The sequence below is a fragment of the Gigantopelta aegis genome, chromosome 4 (assembly GCF_016097555.1).
Source record: "Gigantopelta aegis isolate Gae_Host chromosome 4, Gae_host_genome, whole genome shotgun sequence".
Classification (NCBI taxonomy): domain Eukaryota; kingdom Metazoa; phylum Mollusca; class Gastropoda; order Neomphalida; family Peltospiridae; genus Gigantopelta; species Gigantopelta aegis.
In genome coordinates this window covers 49,207,209-49,225,874 of record NC_054702.1, presented here as the reverse complement: position 1 = coordinate 49,225,874, position 18,666 = coordinate 49,207,209, and the positions used below count along the sequence as shown (strand labels likewise).

At 36.4% G+C, this 18,666-nt stretch overlaps 1 protein-coding gene across 1 annotated transcript in view; it reads right to left on the bottom strand.

Moving 5' to 3' along the window:
• The window catches only part of LOC121370652 (ATP-dependent RNA helicase TDRD9-like), an 86,575-nt gene extending 71,581 nt beyond the window's left edge, over nucleotides 1-14,994 (bottom strand). The window contains exons 1-5 of the mRNA XM_041496036.1: nucleotides 14,689-14,994; nucleotides 4,722-4,794; nucleotides 3,187-3,393; nucleotides 2,336-2,557; nucleotides 1,220-1,342 (exon numbers count right to left, since the gene is read on the bottom strand). Of these exons, the coding sequence (XP_041351970.1) occupies nucleotides 1,220-1,342; nucleotides 2,336-2,557; nucleotides 3,187-3,393; nucleotides 4,722-4,794; nucleotides 14,689-14,876 (813 nt within the window). The 5' untranslated portion in view covers nucleotides 14,877-14,994. The remainder of the gene's footprint in view (nucleotides 1-1,219; nucleotides 1,343-2,335; nucleotides 2,558-3,186; nucleotides 3,394-4,721; nucleotides 4,795-14,688) is intronic.
• Nucleotides 14,995-18,666: the final 3,672 nt, after the last annotated feature.

The following is an 18,666-nucleotide window of genomic DNA, read 5'->3' as shown; positions in this document are numbered from 1 at the left end:
TGATTTGGTAAATTCTGGATATGAAAATTATTGACAGTTTATAGTATATTTATTATACACCTTTAAAAATTGTATGTAGATAAGCACAAATATGTAGGAATCCAAATATGTTTTCAGTCATTATTATTAAGTACTTGTATACACTCAACAATCAATCTTTTCTTTCTAAAATCGACATTGTCGCCAAAACAAATGAAAATACAAAAGCGCAACGATTTCTTTGACTGGTCCTCGGTTTTATATTGCGGTACACTGTCTACAGGTAAGAAAACCGTCATTAAGAAAATGGTTTAGTGGAAGAGCAATAATTTAAAAAAATGAAAATAGGATTTTTTTTTTATGAAAACATTTTCACGGATTTATTTTACAATTTTTATTTTATTTTTTAAAGCGGAATTCAGCTAAAAAGCGGAAAAATTACATGCCTGCTAATGCTACCATTCTTCAGATACACCCGTAAACCAAGCTATTGTTTTTCAAAGTGAAGCATGTCGCACCTGTTGTTAATCTCGGCGACATTCATTTCAGTAATGCCAGAAAATACTAATTAATATTCTAGTTTTTAATAAAACATACAACTGTTTTGTATAAATTTTATTACCGGAAGTAGTATTTTATATCAAAATATTACGATTAGAACAGTGTAAAATTCAGAATTTTTCCGATTACACACAGAAACTATCGAAACATTACGAAATGTACTGATAAATGTTCACTTTGCCTATTTTTATCAAACTTCTAGATTAGGGCCTGATAACATGATTTTAAATTTATTCTAAACCATTAAGTAACATAACGTTTGTAACATCACACCACATTAAAAACAAATAATTAGCTTCTATCAGATATATAACACCCCACACATATGACAAATGGACTAAAGAAAGTCATTTATCACTGCATGGGCTAGTTTGTCAAATTAACACCAAGAGATCCCTTAAATGCAATTTTTGGTAGACAAGGCATCACATACCAAAGGCTTTGATAACCCCATCATGTAGCATTGGAAACAACTCCATATGAGTCCACATAGGAAGGATTGTTCCTATAACCTGACAGCTTAGGCAACCATAAGGTAACTTCTATTCCCGTAACAGCAATAAATTGCAGAAAACAAGCAAAATTAAATGTGGGCAAGATTTTTACAAGGTCATGATAACAATCTGCATTCATTTCATTCCTGTTTAGTAAACTGGCAAGTAATACAGTGTCCAATCACCTCATCAAGAATCACATGTGTGAACTCAGACATGCTTTTCTTGTGGACAAGCTTTTCTCGTAAAACTCCTGTTGTACAGTACAAAATTCTCGTGTCCTCTGATCTTTTAGAATCCATTCCAATCTGAAAAAAAAGAAGAAAAAAAAGCATTCCAACAATTAAAACCAACCAAATGAAATATTTATTTATTAGCCACAAGATTTTAAATAGATGTTTATTATTGACTCAAGAGTGTTTAATACAGGTAAGCAATCGATATCAGTGCACTGAACAGCATTATAGTGAGATTTGTTTTCAATATAATGGAAATGAAATGAAATAGTTTATTTAACAATGCACTCAACACATTTTATTTATGGTTATATGGCGTCAGACATATGGTTAAGGACCACACAGATATTGAGGGAGGAAACCTGTTGTCGCCACTTCATGGGCTACTCATTTCGATTAGCAGCAATGGATCTTTAATATGCACCATCCCACAGACAGGATAGCACATACCACAGCCTTTGATGTACAGTCGTGGTGCACTGGCTGGAGTGAGAAACAGCCCAATGGGCCCACTGACGGGGATCGATCCCAAACTAACCGCACATCAAGCCAGCACTTGACCACTGGTCTATGTCTTGCCCCCCCCCCCCCCCCAACATAATGGAAGACAAAACCAAATTGACAAAAGTTGAGTACACAGCAGTACCAAGACAATTATTGGAGAAAATCACAGAAACAGGTCATTCTCATTTAAATTAAATTAGACAGTATATACTTAATATTATTTTAATTTTTCACCTCAGTTAGAAAACGTATGTATTACAATGAGGTTAAAAGCAAACAATGTGTAATTTATAAATTGAGAAAAACTACGTTTTTTCTCTTTTTATGAAAACCTGATTAACATCTCATCATATTATCTCATCATATTTGCATTTCCACCCTTTCCAACACAAACATGTCTGGATCGCAAGAGCGAAGGACCAAGTGACTGGAAACGACATAACACCAGGACAAATTAGAAAATTTTACCCAATGACTGCCCCTTTAGATGTCAGACCAGTCCATTGGAAAATCAGGAAATAGGTTGTTACATTTAAGTATAAAAAGAAACAAAAAACCTACTTGATATCCACACACAGTTCCCAGATCCCAGTTCCTCTCCTGACACACCCGGCGACAGATGCTGGTTACGGCAATACGGCGAGGCTGTGTCACGACGATGTTGCAGAACTTATTTTCCTGTGCGTAGTGGTCGAGGATGTACTGTGGAACTTGAGTGGTCTTCCCTGACCCAGTTGACCCTTGGATAACAGTCACCTGGTTGCTTTCTATAGTCGCAATCACCTGAATTCACAATTAAAATTCAAACCAACATGTCACATACCCTAACTTAACATGTTGCAAAAACTTACTTTCATGGATTGACTATTTAAAATATTGGTTTCTTTTATCAGGGTCAAAATTCTACCTCTATCGAGCTTACCAAAATATTGGATTCATTAATTGTTACAGCACATAAGTCCAATATTATTTTATAAACTTGTATGCTATTGTAAGACAACAACAACAAGTCTACTCACTGGTAACCAATTTACACAAAGAACATAGATGCGATACTTATTTAAAAATAAAAGGTGAAAACTCTACACCACCCTTAAATCAAGGTCATGTTTAAGCATTTCAGAGTCAATCCAATCTACTTTGTGCTAAGACCAAACAAAATCTGACAAAAAGCAGAAAATAACAACTCCATTTAATTGTCACAAGAATAAGGATTGTATTATAATCAAAATTAATTTTCATACTTGATTTTAATTGCATGGTACACATTGTCACTACACCTATTTCCTTCTCACTAGCAAACGACCCACTGTCCTGCACCGACAGTCCAGACAGCTGAGGTATGTGCCCAGAACACCCTATTTCCACAAATGAAAATCAGTTAAAAATGAAACAATGAAATGACAAATTACCTGATCTCTGAAACTTGTTATGGGCAACTTTGGATCATACGTGTGCCTGAAGGAGTAGTTGTTGTAGACGTCTGTGGCCCCGGGTGGGACCAGGTCTTCTGGAACCGTGGTTGACGAGCCACCGACCGTACTGTCCAAGTCCAGCTGCTCAATGGTCCCCGCCAGACTGGCCACAGAGCCAGTCGACAGTGGGTACGACAGGGTGGGCTGAAACACAGTTATAATGTATCAACCAAGAGGTAAAAACAATACACAGTGGAGACGATGAACAAGGATATCTCTTAACAGCACTTTAAAGAACAACAATTTGGTGCCTAACGAGGTTATTTTAGCCACTTAGTTAAAAGAAAATACTCACAGTAGGCTACTCTTATCAACAAGCAGCTACAAATCTTAGTTTTATATATACATTTTCTCAACCAGAACAATAACATACCAAAGCCTTTTATGAACCAGCAATGCAGGGATATCAGTAACAGGTGGATGCTGGGAAATGTTTGCTGCCCATTTAATAAATATGTCGAATTACAAAGAATACATGCCTTCAGAGTCTGAATGTTGGTATGTTTGCACAATTTAATCATCTTGATAATCTTCTGATATCAGTTTGAAAACTCATCCCTGATTGATTAATATTAGCTTGTAGTTGATGCATTCATGTATGGTGTTAATATTTAAGATAAACCAATGAAACTTGATTAGGTCACACGTCATTCATAGCACAGTAATAGCCACTTATAATTTCATTTTCACCTGTTATTTCTATTCTTAATCGTATCACTGGTTTGTGACTGGAGAAAAGAAAAAAAGTTAATCAAAGGGATTCATTCTACAAACCATCACACCTCAATTGAGCACTCTAACAATAAGCTACAAGCTGGCCCAGGTTGAGACAAGCACTGTATCTAGTTACATTCCGGGAAGTTCAGTATCGCTATGCGATTCATTATGTTGTGTATGAATGTTTTGGAGATCACTACACAATTTTAAAATGTTAAAAAGTACATGTAGTTGTGGAAAATCAAAGTTCAATAAAAACATTTAAAACAAAATATTCCCTAACATTGCACTCATGCATGTTAAATATACACGTACTTACAAATATTATATCATTCAGTCTTAATCATAATTAATGTTTTCAAATATGTTTTCAAGGCCCACCTGGTGATGTTTTTGGGTGGGGTTTTTTTAATTAAGTGACAAGGGTGTGAGTAGAAAGGCAGACAAAACAAAAATCAAGGTTACCCCCAAAATGCAACAGAAATAACAATTTGAGTACTATGATTTATTTTTGTTAGCTTAATTCAGTTGTTCATGTTTAATAAAAGAAAATGCCACTGGGGAAATACTGTACAAATTTAACGATACTGCAATGCCAGTGAGGAAGTCTTAACTTAATATTACTGTACTTTTCTTTAAATGTTTAAATTATATTGGTTTCATTTTAAGTACATGTAAAACATACAAAGAGTATTCAAACATACCAATAATTATTTTTCCTACTCAGATTAAAGAGTTCAGACAAGAAACGTTACCCTAAGTAGCTCATCCTCTTCCTGTGCTTGATAGACTGCTGCATAATTCTTATCTTCCTGCCGAGATGCCTGTCTAAAATAGAAAATCATCATCTAGCATACATATAAAACATTAATGTTAACTTTTAGTATTACTATACCAATGTGTACCTTCTAGCCAGAAGTATATCTACCATACTTGTATAAACAACATAAAGCCTAAGGTAGTAAAATAAATACTTTCATGTACAATGTATTTATTAAAAAGGTCAACAACAATTTCTACACCATCATTCTGGATTTGTATAAAATAAAGATAAGATAACTTAAAGTAATTTCATTTCATATCGATATTTCATAAATGGTGCAGTTTTTTTAACAGGAGTTAATCTGTTTTTTAAATATGGGTTTCCTGGGACTCACCATGTTCTCAACGTGAAATCCATGGGTCCCTAAACAACTAAGCAAATTTTTTTAAAAACCCAAAATTGCAGAAAACAAGTTGTGAACATGTTGCTCTATTAAAAAAAAAAATTAAGTCATGGTTTTTAATATTCATTTTATACTGAATCAACAATATGAACTATAACATACTGACACTTTAAAAAATAAAAAGCGCGTAATTTTAGAATTAAAAAACATTTTTATTCCTGCCAAACAGCCATTTTGTTTCTTTTTCGTTGCGTCAGGTACTCTAGCTTGAAAGGAAGTGACGTCAGCTCCTACCAACTTCTGTATACAAAGTGTAAACAAACACAGTAATTTACGACAAGCTTTGATCAACCTGACTTGTAAAACAACATAAATGACTTGATAATATAATAAACTATTTAACTAAATGTATATCAATTTTCATTAACAGAGCAAAATGGGGTTATAGAATTTTTCTCTCTAAAAACATTCTTTGGGACTACGTAATTTGTCTGTTCTGTGATTTTAGATGGGACAGTCTACTTCATCAATAGGATTATAGAATTATTTACAGTATAATAAACCCTGGTAGTTGATAATGTCCATTACCATTTTAGGTTTGACTGGTTATTAATAGGAAAATGTTTTAATTTTCTTTAGCAATATGGTTTTACACGGGTCCTGATCCACTACATGTTAATAACTTAAGTGCCTACATTTTCTCCATACTGTTAAACAAAGACTAACATTAGGACATGTCTTGACGCATCAGATTGGTAAAAAAAAGCATTACATCTTATTTTGTATTGGAAAATAATAAATACTTATTGCTCACTTACTGGGATAGGTATTATTACAGAACATTGCGACACATGTCTGTTTCACCATTTCGCAAAAATCAACAAACTGCTATGTTTCTTGATGTGACATGTTAAGTGTGACATAACAACCTGCTTAACACATGGCACATTTAGTGGGAAGGAGCAAAATGGCTGTGCACATTATATGTAATTGATGTCACATTTACTGTTTTATTAATTAAATGTGTTGATTTTAAGCAACAGTGTGCATTAAATATTGTTGAATATGCATATACCAGTCTAAAAGCTTGCTTATGTATTCCTTTAATGCTCATAAATCACATAGGCAGGCCTGAAAATAAGTGGTTTTTCACGAACGTCTAGTACAAATGTGTCATTTGTCAACCTTTGATAGTCACAAACTTAAAATTAGTGGTCATTTTGTCGGACACAAAATGAAGTATTTCTGTGTTGAAGTAGTCCGAAACGAACGTAGAAAGATATTCACTAACTTTGTGCCTTGCACTAGGGTTGAAGCAGTTTTATGCAGTATGTTTTAAAATGCATATTTAAAATAGCTTTTTACCAATCATGCAGCATGCATGTACATGTGCTTATGTAGCTGTTGCTTAGAACATCTTCATGTTTGCCCGGAAATGGTGCTTCCCATGTCTATTAATAGACCCGAGCAAGCCCGGATATGGATATGTTGATAAATCCTTGAGCAGTCACTTTGTATTAAATTGATAGTCTGTAAAAGTTTAATTAAAATTAATCAAAATCCACATCATGATATTCACCATGAATTAAAATCCTTTTATCATCACAGCAGTGTACAATGTTCTGCTTTTTATAGACTCAGAACTTCATTTTATATCAGTGGACAAAATGTAACGTCTGTCACATAACTACCGTCACACACAATTATGTTATAATTTACCTTACACTTTTAGTTTAGAGTTGAATTGTAATTGGTAATTTTCTATAGCCATGTTACCTTTACTTCAAGGGCAAACAATTTAAGGGTTTCACACAATATGGAAATGAAGTTAGTTGCTTTTTGCCCATGTCCTTTTGAAGTAGCGTCAGTGTTCGAGATCTATTAAAAATTTGGGGCAGTATCCCAGTTGGATACTAACATTTCAAAATCTGGTATCCCACCTGAGAATTTAGTATCCCACTTAAATGAAATTCATAAATGACATCGTAACAAACTTGGATGACACTGTTGTCATTCCCAGTCTATTGCAACTTAGCAATCGTGGAATGTGTGAAGTTGGCAATCAAGCGGAATCTATTTTTGAATAACATTAACATAAATTTCTGCAGATGTGGAATCGATATCTCAAATAAAATTTTAAGCAGGTCTTCTATATAATGGTAGCCCCACTCCCAGTACTAGTGATATTCAATGTTGGGCTAGTACCGTATATTGCCGTGTATTAGCCAACTTTTGAAGTCCCAAAAGAAGAGTCGGCTTATACACGGTAAACAATTACTATTGCCATGCCCGACGGCTAGTGAATTTTTTTTTGTCAAATGTTGCAGTTAAGACTATTTTGTAAATATACTAAAACGCAAAAGAAACGCAGGTCCTGAAAATGCGAAAGAATTGCACTTTGTAAAGCAGTATCTTTGGTGGAATTGAACCTCAACTGTGTTAAAGGACATGGCACACACCCACACCGCAGTCCCACCTGCGTGTCAATTTCATTACCTGTGTGACGTCACGAATTCTCAAAACACGTTGTTTGCACGTGCTGGATCATCCGTATCATGAATCCAGTGCAAACACACTCATTGAAATGCTTATAAAGCCTACACACCTGGATTTAATTGCATAAATTCAATTTGAGTAGTGACAGACAACAGAATCACATTTTAAAAATGCCGCGACTGACGCAACTCCAGCGAGGGATGGCCATCGGGATGTTGCAAGCCGGACAGACCCGTACTGCTGTAGCCAGACAATTGGGATGTCATGTTTCGACAATCGCACGCCTTTCTCAACGTCACCAAATCACTGGATCTGTGAACGATCGACCACGCACCGGCCGCCCGAGGGTGACAACCGCAGCCCTAGACCGGTACATCCGGGTGACCCACCTTAGGAATCGGATGCTGCCAGCAGCTAACACCGCTCACCAGGTGCGTGGTCCACGTGGTCCAGTGTCCGCCGATACCGTCCGACGCCGTCTGAGGGCAGCAGGACTCCGTAACCGCCGTCCTTATGTGGGACCAATATTGACCCCTCGCACCGCAACCGCCAACAACGTCAACATCAAAGATGGCGACGTGGCCAGTGGCAACAAGTTCTGTTTACTGATGAGAGCCGTTACAATCTTTCCAACGCTGATGGCCGAATCCGAGTATGGCGACGTCGACATGAACGTTACTCCGACTGCTGCGTTCTGCAGGCCGACCGATGGGGCGGGGGTAGTGTGATAGTGTGGGGTGGGTTCTCATTCAACCACAGAACACAACTTCATGTGTTCAGACAACGCGTTAATGCCGCCGTGTACCAAAATGACGTCATCAACAATCACGTCGTTCCCTTCTTTGCCGCTCACCCACGTGTGCGCTTGCTGCAGCAAGACAATGCCAGGCCGCACACTGCCAGGGCAACACAGGCGTTGCTGGCTCAGCACAACATCCCAACGTTGCCGTGGCCAGTCTTATCACCGGACATGGCGCCTATCGAACACGTCTGGGATGAAATCGGACGTCGCCTTCAGGCTCGCGGACAACCTCAGAATATGCAGGCGCTGGAGGCAGCATTGGTCCATGAATGGAACTCACTCCCTCAGGCATTCTTTCAACGGCTTGTCAACTCAATGAGGAGACGTTGCACTGCCTGTTTGAATGCCCAGGGTGGTCACACGCGATACTGACTTTGACAATGCTACAGGTCGTCTCTTTCACATTTTTAACATGGACCCCCACCCTACTTTATGACATGAAACAATAGCCAAAAAGGAATTCAATCAAACATTTCCAACACCAATGTGTGCCGAATTGGTGTAGCTCCAAAATAAATGTTGAAATCTTCATTTCGTTTTGTTTTTTTAATATTTTATATCCAATTTAATGAGAACCTGCGTTTCTTTTGCGTTTTAGTATATGAATATCCTTCCCACTCCCCAATACCCCAATGTTAGTGTTTTTAAGCTCCATCTCCGTCTTTAGGTAACATATTTGATTATTATTAGTATTTAGTAAAATTGTATTAACTTTAAGTAAAGTAGGGCTAGTGAATTTTTAATCGTGGCTAGTAAATTTCTAAAATCACTGATCCCATGGCTAGTGGATTTTATAAAAATTCTAGAAGCCCTGTTTTAAGGGAGGAAACATCCAACAAAAACAATAGCAACTTAGTGGTTCCCAGTCCATTGCTATGCCGCTATTGCTCCAGTGTAGCATTAGACTGGGTACAAGTTGGGGGAGATATTGTTATGTAACGTTCGTCACCGTGGAATTGCCCAAAAGTATGTAACATGTTGATGTCAGGGTTCAATCATATGCAGATTCCTTAAAAACAAGTCAAATATAAATAGACCGGTTTATGAAGTAGCCCGTTTCACGTTTTTTCACGATATACAATTAATAAAGGACAACAGTAACATAATTTCAACATTTGGTTGTCAGGCAGTGTTTCATATTTGACAGGCTCAAATTGATTGACATATAGATCATTTTGACAGGCACCACTAAAAAAATTATTCCCAGGCCTGTTAGGCTTTTTTGTGATGAAATGAATTTAATGTCTACAGAATAAAACAAACCTTTAGTCCCATAATGCCTCATTCTGTCTTCTGTACTACATTTCTACTAAAAGCACCAATGAAAGCACACATGTGGAGGACATTTTACACAGAATATTCAAAACACAGCGATATTGGATTATGAAATATAAACATTATGTTGGTTTTATAAAACAAAATGTTTTAAAAGGTATTGTATATAACTATCCCGTCCAACGACGGCAGTTTTGTGATTGCCTATGGCAATTTTTTTTAAAGTTACTTTTGCAGCAAATAAACATGACTGAAAGGTTGACATATTTTAACTGTGCAAATGTTAAATATTGGCAGTGTGTATACATTTTGTCATTGTTGAGTAGCTTAAACCAATGGCACAGTAGTACTGTCTGTGATGCTTTCTAACTATAGCAATTTATATCACAATGATGGCCGGTGCCTTCAAGTTCGAGTCCTATAACCCTAACCAGGGATTCTAGATTATGGTAGCCCCACTCCAGTGGCTAGTGATATTCAATGTACAGCTAGTCAGTAAATATTGCCATGCCCGACGGCTAGTGAATTGTAAAATGTTGCAGTTTAAAGTGCTGTTCCAGATGTATGATGTATTGAGCTATATCAATCAAGATATTATTTAATATGATTAGAATTTTTTTTTTTTAAAAGGTAAAAAAATTATACACCGGTATATTTTCCATTTAAAAATATTCCCCTGAAAAACAGAACCAGCTGAATTCGTTTTGGGAATTTCCGTAAGATTTGATCTGTGACGTCACGAAGGGAACTCCTTTCGATAGTCACCATTGTTCATTGCTTTTTTTGTGTTTATTATGATTAAACGGTGTGTTGTTGGCGGCTGTAGCAATACAAAAGCCAATAAATTTAGTCTTCACGCATTTCCTAGTAATGTTGCTGTGAGAAATCTGTGTGTGAATTTGATTAAAACAACGTGAAAATACTGGACAGGAAGAAAATGCCGGAGACCGTTGTGACTGCAAATGACAAATGACAACAAGCCGACGCCATCCACACCAAAACGACCTTGGGGTGCATATCGTCAATGTCCCAAATTGCATTATGCTTTCAACTCCGGTCAGTTTGTTTTTTCATGCACAGTTCGTGCAATCATCGAGATCCAATTTGTTGTCGTTTGCATCTCGTTTATTTGTGAGATTTTTCTTTACAGTTCGAGAACATTAAAACAATAAAGTACAAACAAGTATATATAGCCTAGTCCGTCCCATCTTACAAAAATGTAGGGTTTTTTGGTAAAAAAAAGAAAAAGAAAAAAAAGCTAATTTTGTATGCATCTTAGAAAACAATCAGCTCAGAAATAAATGACTTGTAAATTCCATAGTATGAAAAAAGCCGTTCCCTGTAAAACAGACTATAAATACATTAAATTAATTTTACTATACCTTCCCACAGAGAAAACCTTGTTTCATACTATGGAATGTGCTATAAGTTATTTATTTCTGAGCAGACTGTTTTCACAACTGCACACAAAAAAATAGTATTGTTTTGTTATTTCCAAAACACTTTTACTTTTTTGTTTTACGTCAAACTAAACTGAAATTGTTCATTAAAAAAACCCATCTTCATAGAGGGATGGGACGGACTAAAAGTCGTTTTTGTTTATTTCTTAAAATTACCGATATCGGGTCCACTTGACTCGTGGAATTCAAGAGTTATTTATCGTCTTCTCTACTACACCACAAATATTAGAACATACAGTGTAGCAAAATAATTCACACGAAAAGCTAAAGAACAAAACAAGAATAAAAGTTGTAAATTAGTGGTAAGCTGTCTCCAAGACCATTTTCATCGTCATCTGTCAGGCCGGTGGTTCATCGGAAGATGTTCCAGGTTCAAACTGATAAGGCATTATTTGTTGTGTTGCACAAATATTAGACCAGTCGTCATTACTACACTATTCATCATCGAAAGAAGAATCGCATGATCAATGAGTTTGGCAGTCACTGTCGGTCCCACTTTCGCTTGCACTGGAAGTCATCTTGTGGTAGGTGTTTGTGAAGCGCGTTCCCTTCGTGACGTCATGGCTATTTACAGGCAAATGTTTTTACCGAGAATTTTACTCGGTTGTTACCGGCAGTGTTCTACGGGAGTGATGTTTTAATACTTTTATGGGGCATTTTCGTAATTATTTATTTACATATCGGTGTAAAATATTATTGCAATGAATTAAGAATCCATTTAATTGTGGAATTTGAAATTTTAGTGTATGGTCTGGCACAGCACTTTAAGTCTATTTTGTAAATATGAATATCCTGCCCCTACCCCACCCCCATGTTAGTGTTTTTAACCTCTATCTCCTTCTTTAGGTGAAATATCTGATTATTATTATTATTTAGTAAAATTGTATTTACTTAAAAGTAAAGCAGGGCTAGTGAATTTTTTATCGTGGCTAGTAAATTAAAAAATCACTAATCCCATGGCTAGTGAATTTTATAAAAATTCCAGAAGCCTTGCTTTAAACTAATTCTGACAAATATGTTTAAAATTTGTTATGGGGAGGGGGAATAAGGAAGATTTTTGTGAACTGATTAATCGTCATGTCTCTTCCTAAGGTCAATGACAGTCACTTTTCGCACCTTTGTTTGGCTTTGTACAAAATAAATATAGCATATTTTACCGTAATTTCACGTGAAATCCATATTTCGTAAAAGGTACAATTTTTTAATCACAAGATTTTCTTCAAACACATTCAGGTGCATTAGTGATGTTCAAATAAAAAAAATTCAATAGCAATTCTGCATTGGAATTTTTCCAGCATTCTTAAAACAGAAACGTCATGTACTCAGTTTATGGTTATTGTAAGATGCAAAGTGACGTCATTGGAATACTGATGTCATTCAAATTCAAAATGAGTAATAAAAACTGGTTTACTAACTTTTGACCCTTGTCAAATTTCTATTACAAGCAGAAAACGCTGTTTGGTATAATATCCACCAGCCCTCCACCCCCCCCCCTTATTATTTTTAGTTAGGGTTAGGGTTAAGAGTTAGGGGTTAGTGTTTACTGTTAGGATTAGGGGAGGGTGGGACAGGGCAGATATTTTTCCCGCTATTTACAGGTCGGTATGTTTTTTTATTTTACATAATTCTGGACAAACTATTAATTTTAAGTTTTAAAAAATGAAAGAAATAAGTTCCTAGTCCTTTGTCAAACATATAACAAAATTACTGTTGGATGTTTTATTTATTGTGTACAAACCAAAACAAGCGTCCAAAAAGTGACTGTCGTCGACCGTAACCCTAAAATTTAAAGGGGGGTGTGGGGGAGCAGGTGCAGGGTAATAATTAGTCGGGTGGGAAGTAGTAAGTGTGGTTAAGAAAAGTATTGCCGTAATGTGCCCCATGGGTTACTAGTCATTTCGTACCATAGTGCTTTGGTCAATTCATACCACAGTCATTTCGTGCCATAGCCATTTCGTACCTACTTTTTACCATCTCGTACCATAATGTTTGGTCATTTCATACTCAGTATCTTATTTTTATCATAGTATGCCACTTTTAATTTTTATTGTTGACGAATAAACGTTGACGTGTAAACATACCTTGTAAAGTGAGCAAAGGTTTAAATGAATAAGAGAAGTAAATTAACAATGAAATGCGTTTCAGCGACCATTAAAGGAAGGACAATTAAGGCATTTGGCCTGGTATGCATATTCAACGATATATAATGCACATTATTGCTTAATATCAACAAGTATAATCAAATATAGTTAATTAATAAAATGGTTAAATGTGACGGCTATTATATATAACGGGCGCAGCCATTTTGTACCACCTCAGTGAGTATAATACAAAATAAAATACCATTGTCAGAGTAGCTACACAACAAGTCAAAATAATGAACAATGTTTTGTCCATGCATTAACCTACGTACTGAAATAATACACGGAGTGTTTTCTTAGTCAATTGGTCTATGCTGTTAGTTGCTTCTACCTGTGATTCCTGATTGGCAGGTGTGTGTATTTGATTGGTAACCAGACGAGCCAATTAACTGACGCTGTCTAGACACAAAAATACATACCGGTATTGTGGAATATTACCTGTCGCCCCTAAAATGGTAATGGACATGGTTTATTACTGTAAATAGTTCTGTAAAACTATTGATTAAGTAGACTTTTCCATCTAAAAAACCCCAAAACTGACCAATTACGTAGTCCCAAAGAAAAGAAAATTATCACTTGGGTATCATGGGTTGTCGTTTTTGCTCCAATAGGCCTAATAGTGTACATTTTTCCTTTGGATTATTTAACAGAGAAAAATACTATAACCCCATTTTGTTCTGTTAATGCAATTTGAAATATATTGAGTTCAATAGTTTATTATATTATTCCATCATTTATGCTGTTTTACAAGTCAGGTTGATCAAAGAGAAGCGCCTTGTCGAAAATTATTGCTTTTGTTTACACTGTGCATACAGGAGATGGTCAGGAGCTGACGTCACTTCGCCCCAAGCTATTCCACCGGACGTCACAAAAATGAAACAAAATGACTGCCCCCAGTTAGCAGGAATAATCATGTTTTTTTTATTAACGTTAAAATTACGCGTTTCTCATTTGCTAAAGTGTCAGTATGTGTTGGTGGTCCAGGTATGCATCTTTCCAACACATAAGGCTCTAGTTTGAGTTGACCCTACCTTTAACCCTATTGAATTCACTTTTCTGAACATATTATATGTATATATTGCCACATGAAGGTGGTAGGGCTTCAATATAGTTGCATAAGCCTAATGTTTATTTTTTAAATCAATAATTCAACATTTTACTATCTATCATTCAACTAAGCTGCACAATAAATGATTGAGGTACAAAATGACCAATGTACAAAATGACCAAACAGACATGGTACGAAATTACCAGGGTACAAAATGACTTGGGTACGAAATGGTAAAATTGGGTACGAAATGACTGGTTACCACCCGTGCACTAGGTGACAATATAAATTGAGGAATGATTATACTATACCAATAATTTGCCCATTAACACACCGTTTATACTGTGGAACAAATGCATCCAAATCTACAGGTCGTATACATGCTTCGCCAGTCTTCGGGTCTATTCGTCGACCACCAGTTTTGCTGCTTGGAACCGAGGCGATTTTAGCTGCCGCCTTCTTTCCAATCTTAAACCAATCATCAATGTCATTAAGTGTCAATTCTGCTGTTATCCTACTCATTTTCAATTTCAAAACCTACTTTAAACAAAAACACCATATATATTTGTTTCAATATCTAAAAAGTATAAACAATCGCAAGAAAACCTCATTACTTCCTGTGGCGGGGAACAGAAAGTAGAGTTGGTCCAGCCGCATTTTAATATTTGTGTCAAGTGCTAACCGACCAAGGCAACTGAACCTAGGACTAGGTTCAATCTTGAAGCGCGACTGAATATAATACTGTTTCTTTTGTGGGTTTGTTTGTTGTTGTTTTTGTTTTGTGTAATGCAGAAATATATTGCAATTCCATCAAATCTAATTTATTATACTTTGAACAAAATAAAGTGCATTTTCGGCAAGTTGGTAAAATTTTCAGTGTGAGTTGACTAAACAGTGCAGGCGAGTTGGTATGAGGCGACCTGGTTTTAGGGCAAGTTGACCTGCTCCATTTTTCTTAAAATGAAAAAGGGACGATAGTTTGGGTAAAACATACTTCACATGCCCTTATGAGCGGGGATTATTAAGTTGGGGGGGGGGGGGGACAATTATCATGGGTCCGGTACTGGCGTAGGAAGCAGCATGTGCGCGCGCACGCACGCACGCACACACACACACACACACACACACACACTTTTTAGCATGCCCGAGACGTTTAAGGGGATCCGGGAGTAGGCTCCCCCAGAAATTGTTTGTAACTGGATGTCCCCAGACATTAACATTCAACATTCAGAATAAATTTCTGCAAGATGCAATTAACACTCTTTAAAAACTTAAATTCAAATACAAGTGTTTGTCTATCAAAACAACCAGTTTAGAGTGTCTTAGAAATAAACCATTTATATTTATCATATGATTGAGATGTGTTCAGTAGTGCACAACTAACCCATAAATAATAAACACAGGGTGGCTCAGGGGAAACTTCCACGGTAACGCCCCGTCAAAATATATGGTACACAGTACAGCTACACCACACTGTTTACATACACACAATTCTGGAACTAAACATAGAAAGTTTGTGAATTTTTACAGATCCATCAGCTAGTGCATGTAGGCCCTATGTTCTATGGAAATGTGAAGAACCTAGGGTGGCTCAAGACTGCTAACGCGACGCCCCGTAACAGTTTTAAATTCGGAGTTCAGCTCAATATTCAGACTGGACCCACAGTTCTGAAACTAAACATAGAATGTTTATCATATGCTAGAGATGTGTTCAGTACGCTAGTGCAAGTTTACAGCAGTCTTGGGCTACCCTGGGTTCTTCACATTTCCATTGATGGATCAGTAGAATTTCATAAACTTTCTATGTTTAGTTTCAGAATTGTGTGCCTGTAACGTACGTTGTAAACGAGTGTGGTGTAGTTATAATTGTGTAATATATATATTTTAACGGGGCATTGCCGTGAACGTTTCCCCTGAGCCACCCTGTATTTGTTATATATCGGTGGGAGGTGCACTACTGAACATCTAGCTGTTTATCATAGTCCTATGTTTAGTTTCAGATGTTTGTGTATGTTGATTGTTTTGCTATATAATCATTTTGTTTTGTATATTTCGCTTAGCTCTGTGCTTTAGTTCCGAGCCACACCATATTATTTTATATCCCTAAGCCACCCTAGATTCATTATATTATCATACAACATACACTTAAATTTGTATTGTAGATTTTGAAGAATGTTGCATAATTCAGCAAAAACCTGAATGTTCCATGTTGTTTTGTCAGAGCAATATTCAATACTGAATGATGAACATTGAATATCGAACCAACTTCAGCTTCCTCTTTAAATGCCTTTTCTTGGCATCTGAATCGCAAACTTAGTCATTTTTAAACAACAATTTAAAAACTATTTTAAGGATTATTCTGCATAGTATTATAACCCAATTATTTTTTTCATTAAACGCACTAGATCTTACTGATTAAGTTGGGGGAGGGAGGGGGCAATGATCAGGGTCCTAGACGTCATGGGGGATACATTTTAAATTGGATGGCTTTGGACGTGACATCTTAAAAACTGGCATATGAATCACAAAATTAGCCATTAAAAACAAATTAAACTATTTTAAGAATTATTTTGCATAATTACTGTAGGCCTACTATAACCCAAGAATCTTTTAAATTGTGAACAAAAACAGCATTCCCCCATACAAAAATGGGACCCATAAGCCTATGCACTGAGGTGGAGGATCCATCGTCAGAATATGGTAAATACAAATTAATTTTCGTCTCTCACAAATACTACCCAGAGCAAAACGCCGTTATTCCTTGAGCCTTTGTAGTACGACTCTGGTACAGTGTTTTACACTACTGCGGTTTCATGACGTTTAATAAGGGGCAGGCGGGACGTAGCCCAATGGTTCTAAGCGTTCGCGATCAGTCTGGGATCGATCCCAGTCGGTGGGCCCATTGGCTATTTTTCGCTCCAGCCAGTGCACCACAACTGGTTTACCAAAGGCAGTGGTATGTGCTATTCTGTCTATGAGATGATGCACATAAAATATCCCTTGCTACTAATGAAAAAATGTAGCGGGTTTCCTTTCTAAGACTATATTACAAAATCACCAAATGTTTGACATCTAATAGTCGATGATTAATAAATTAATGTACTCTAGTGGTGTCGTTAAACAAAACAAACTTTTTAAAATATGGTTTTATTTGGTTAATTACGGTTGCGGCAAGGTTTTACTGCCTGGTATATGCTGGTATATGTTTTAATCGTTTAGAAATCATATGTACTCTTCACGAATATATATTGAAGTTTAAAGTTTGTTTTGTTTAACGACACCACTAGAGCACCTTGGTTAATTAATCATCGGCTATTGGATGTCAAACATTTTGTAATTTTGACATGTAGTTATCAGAGGAAACCCGTTACCTCTTTCGAAAGGATACATTTTAAATTGGATGGCTTTGGACGTGACATCTTAAAAACTGGCATATGAATCATAAAATTAGCCATTAAAAACAAATTAAACTATTTTAAGGATTATTTTGCATAGTTACTGTAGGCCTACTATAACCCAAGAATCTTTTAAATTGTGAACAAAAACAGCATTCCCCCATACAAAAATGGGACCCATAAGCCTATGCACTGAGGTGGAGGATCCATCGTCAGAATATGGTAAATACAAATTAATTTTCGTCTCTCACAAACACTATCCAGAGCAAAACGCCGTTATTCCTTGAGCCTTTGTAGTACGACTCTGGTACAGTGTTTTACACTACTGCGGTTTCATGACGTTTAATAAGGGGCAGGCGGGACGTAGCCCAATGGTTCTAAGCGTTCGCGATCAGTCTGGGATCGATCCCAGTCGGTGGGCCCATTGGCTATTTTTCGCTCCAGCCAGTGCACCACAACTGGTTTATCAAAGGCAGTGGTATGCGCTATTCTGTCTATGAGATGATGCACATAAAATATCCCTTGCTACTAATGAAAAAATGTAGCGGGTTTCCTTTCTAAGACTATATTACAAAATCACCAAATGTTTGACATCTAATAGTCGATGATTAATAAATTAATGTACTCTAGTGGTGTCGTTAAACAAAACAAACTTATTAAAATATGGTTTTATTTGGTTAATTACGGTTGCGGCAAGGTTTTACTGCCTGGTATATGCTGGTATATGTTTTAATCGTTTAGAAATCATATGTACTCTTCACGAATATATATTGAAGTTTAAAGTTTGTTTTGTTTAACGACACCACTAGAGCACATTGGTTAATTAATCATCGGCTATTGGATGTCAAACATTTGGTAATTTTGACATGTAGTTATCAGAGGAAACCCGTTACCTCTTTCGAATGATGCAGCAAGGG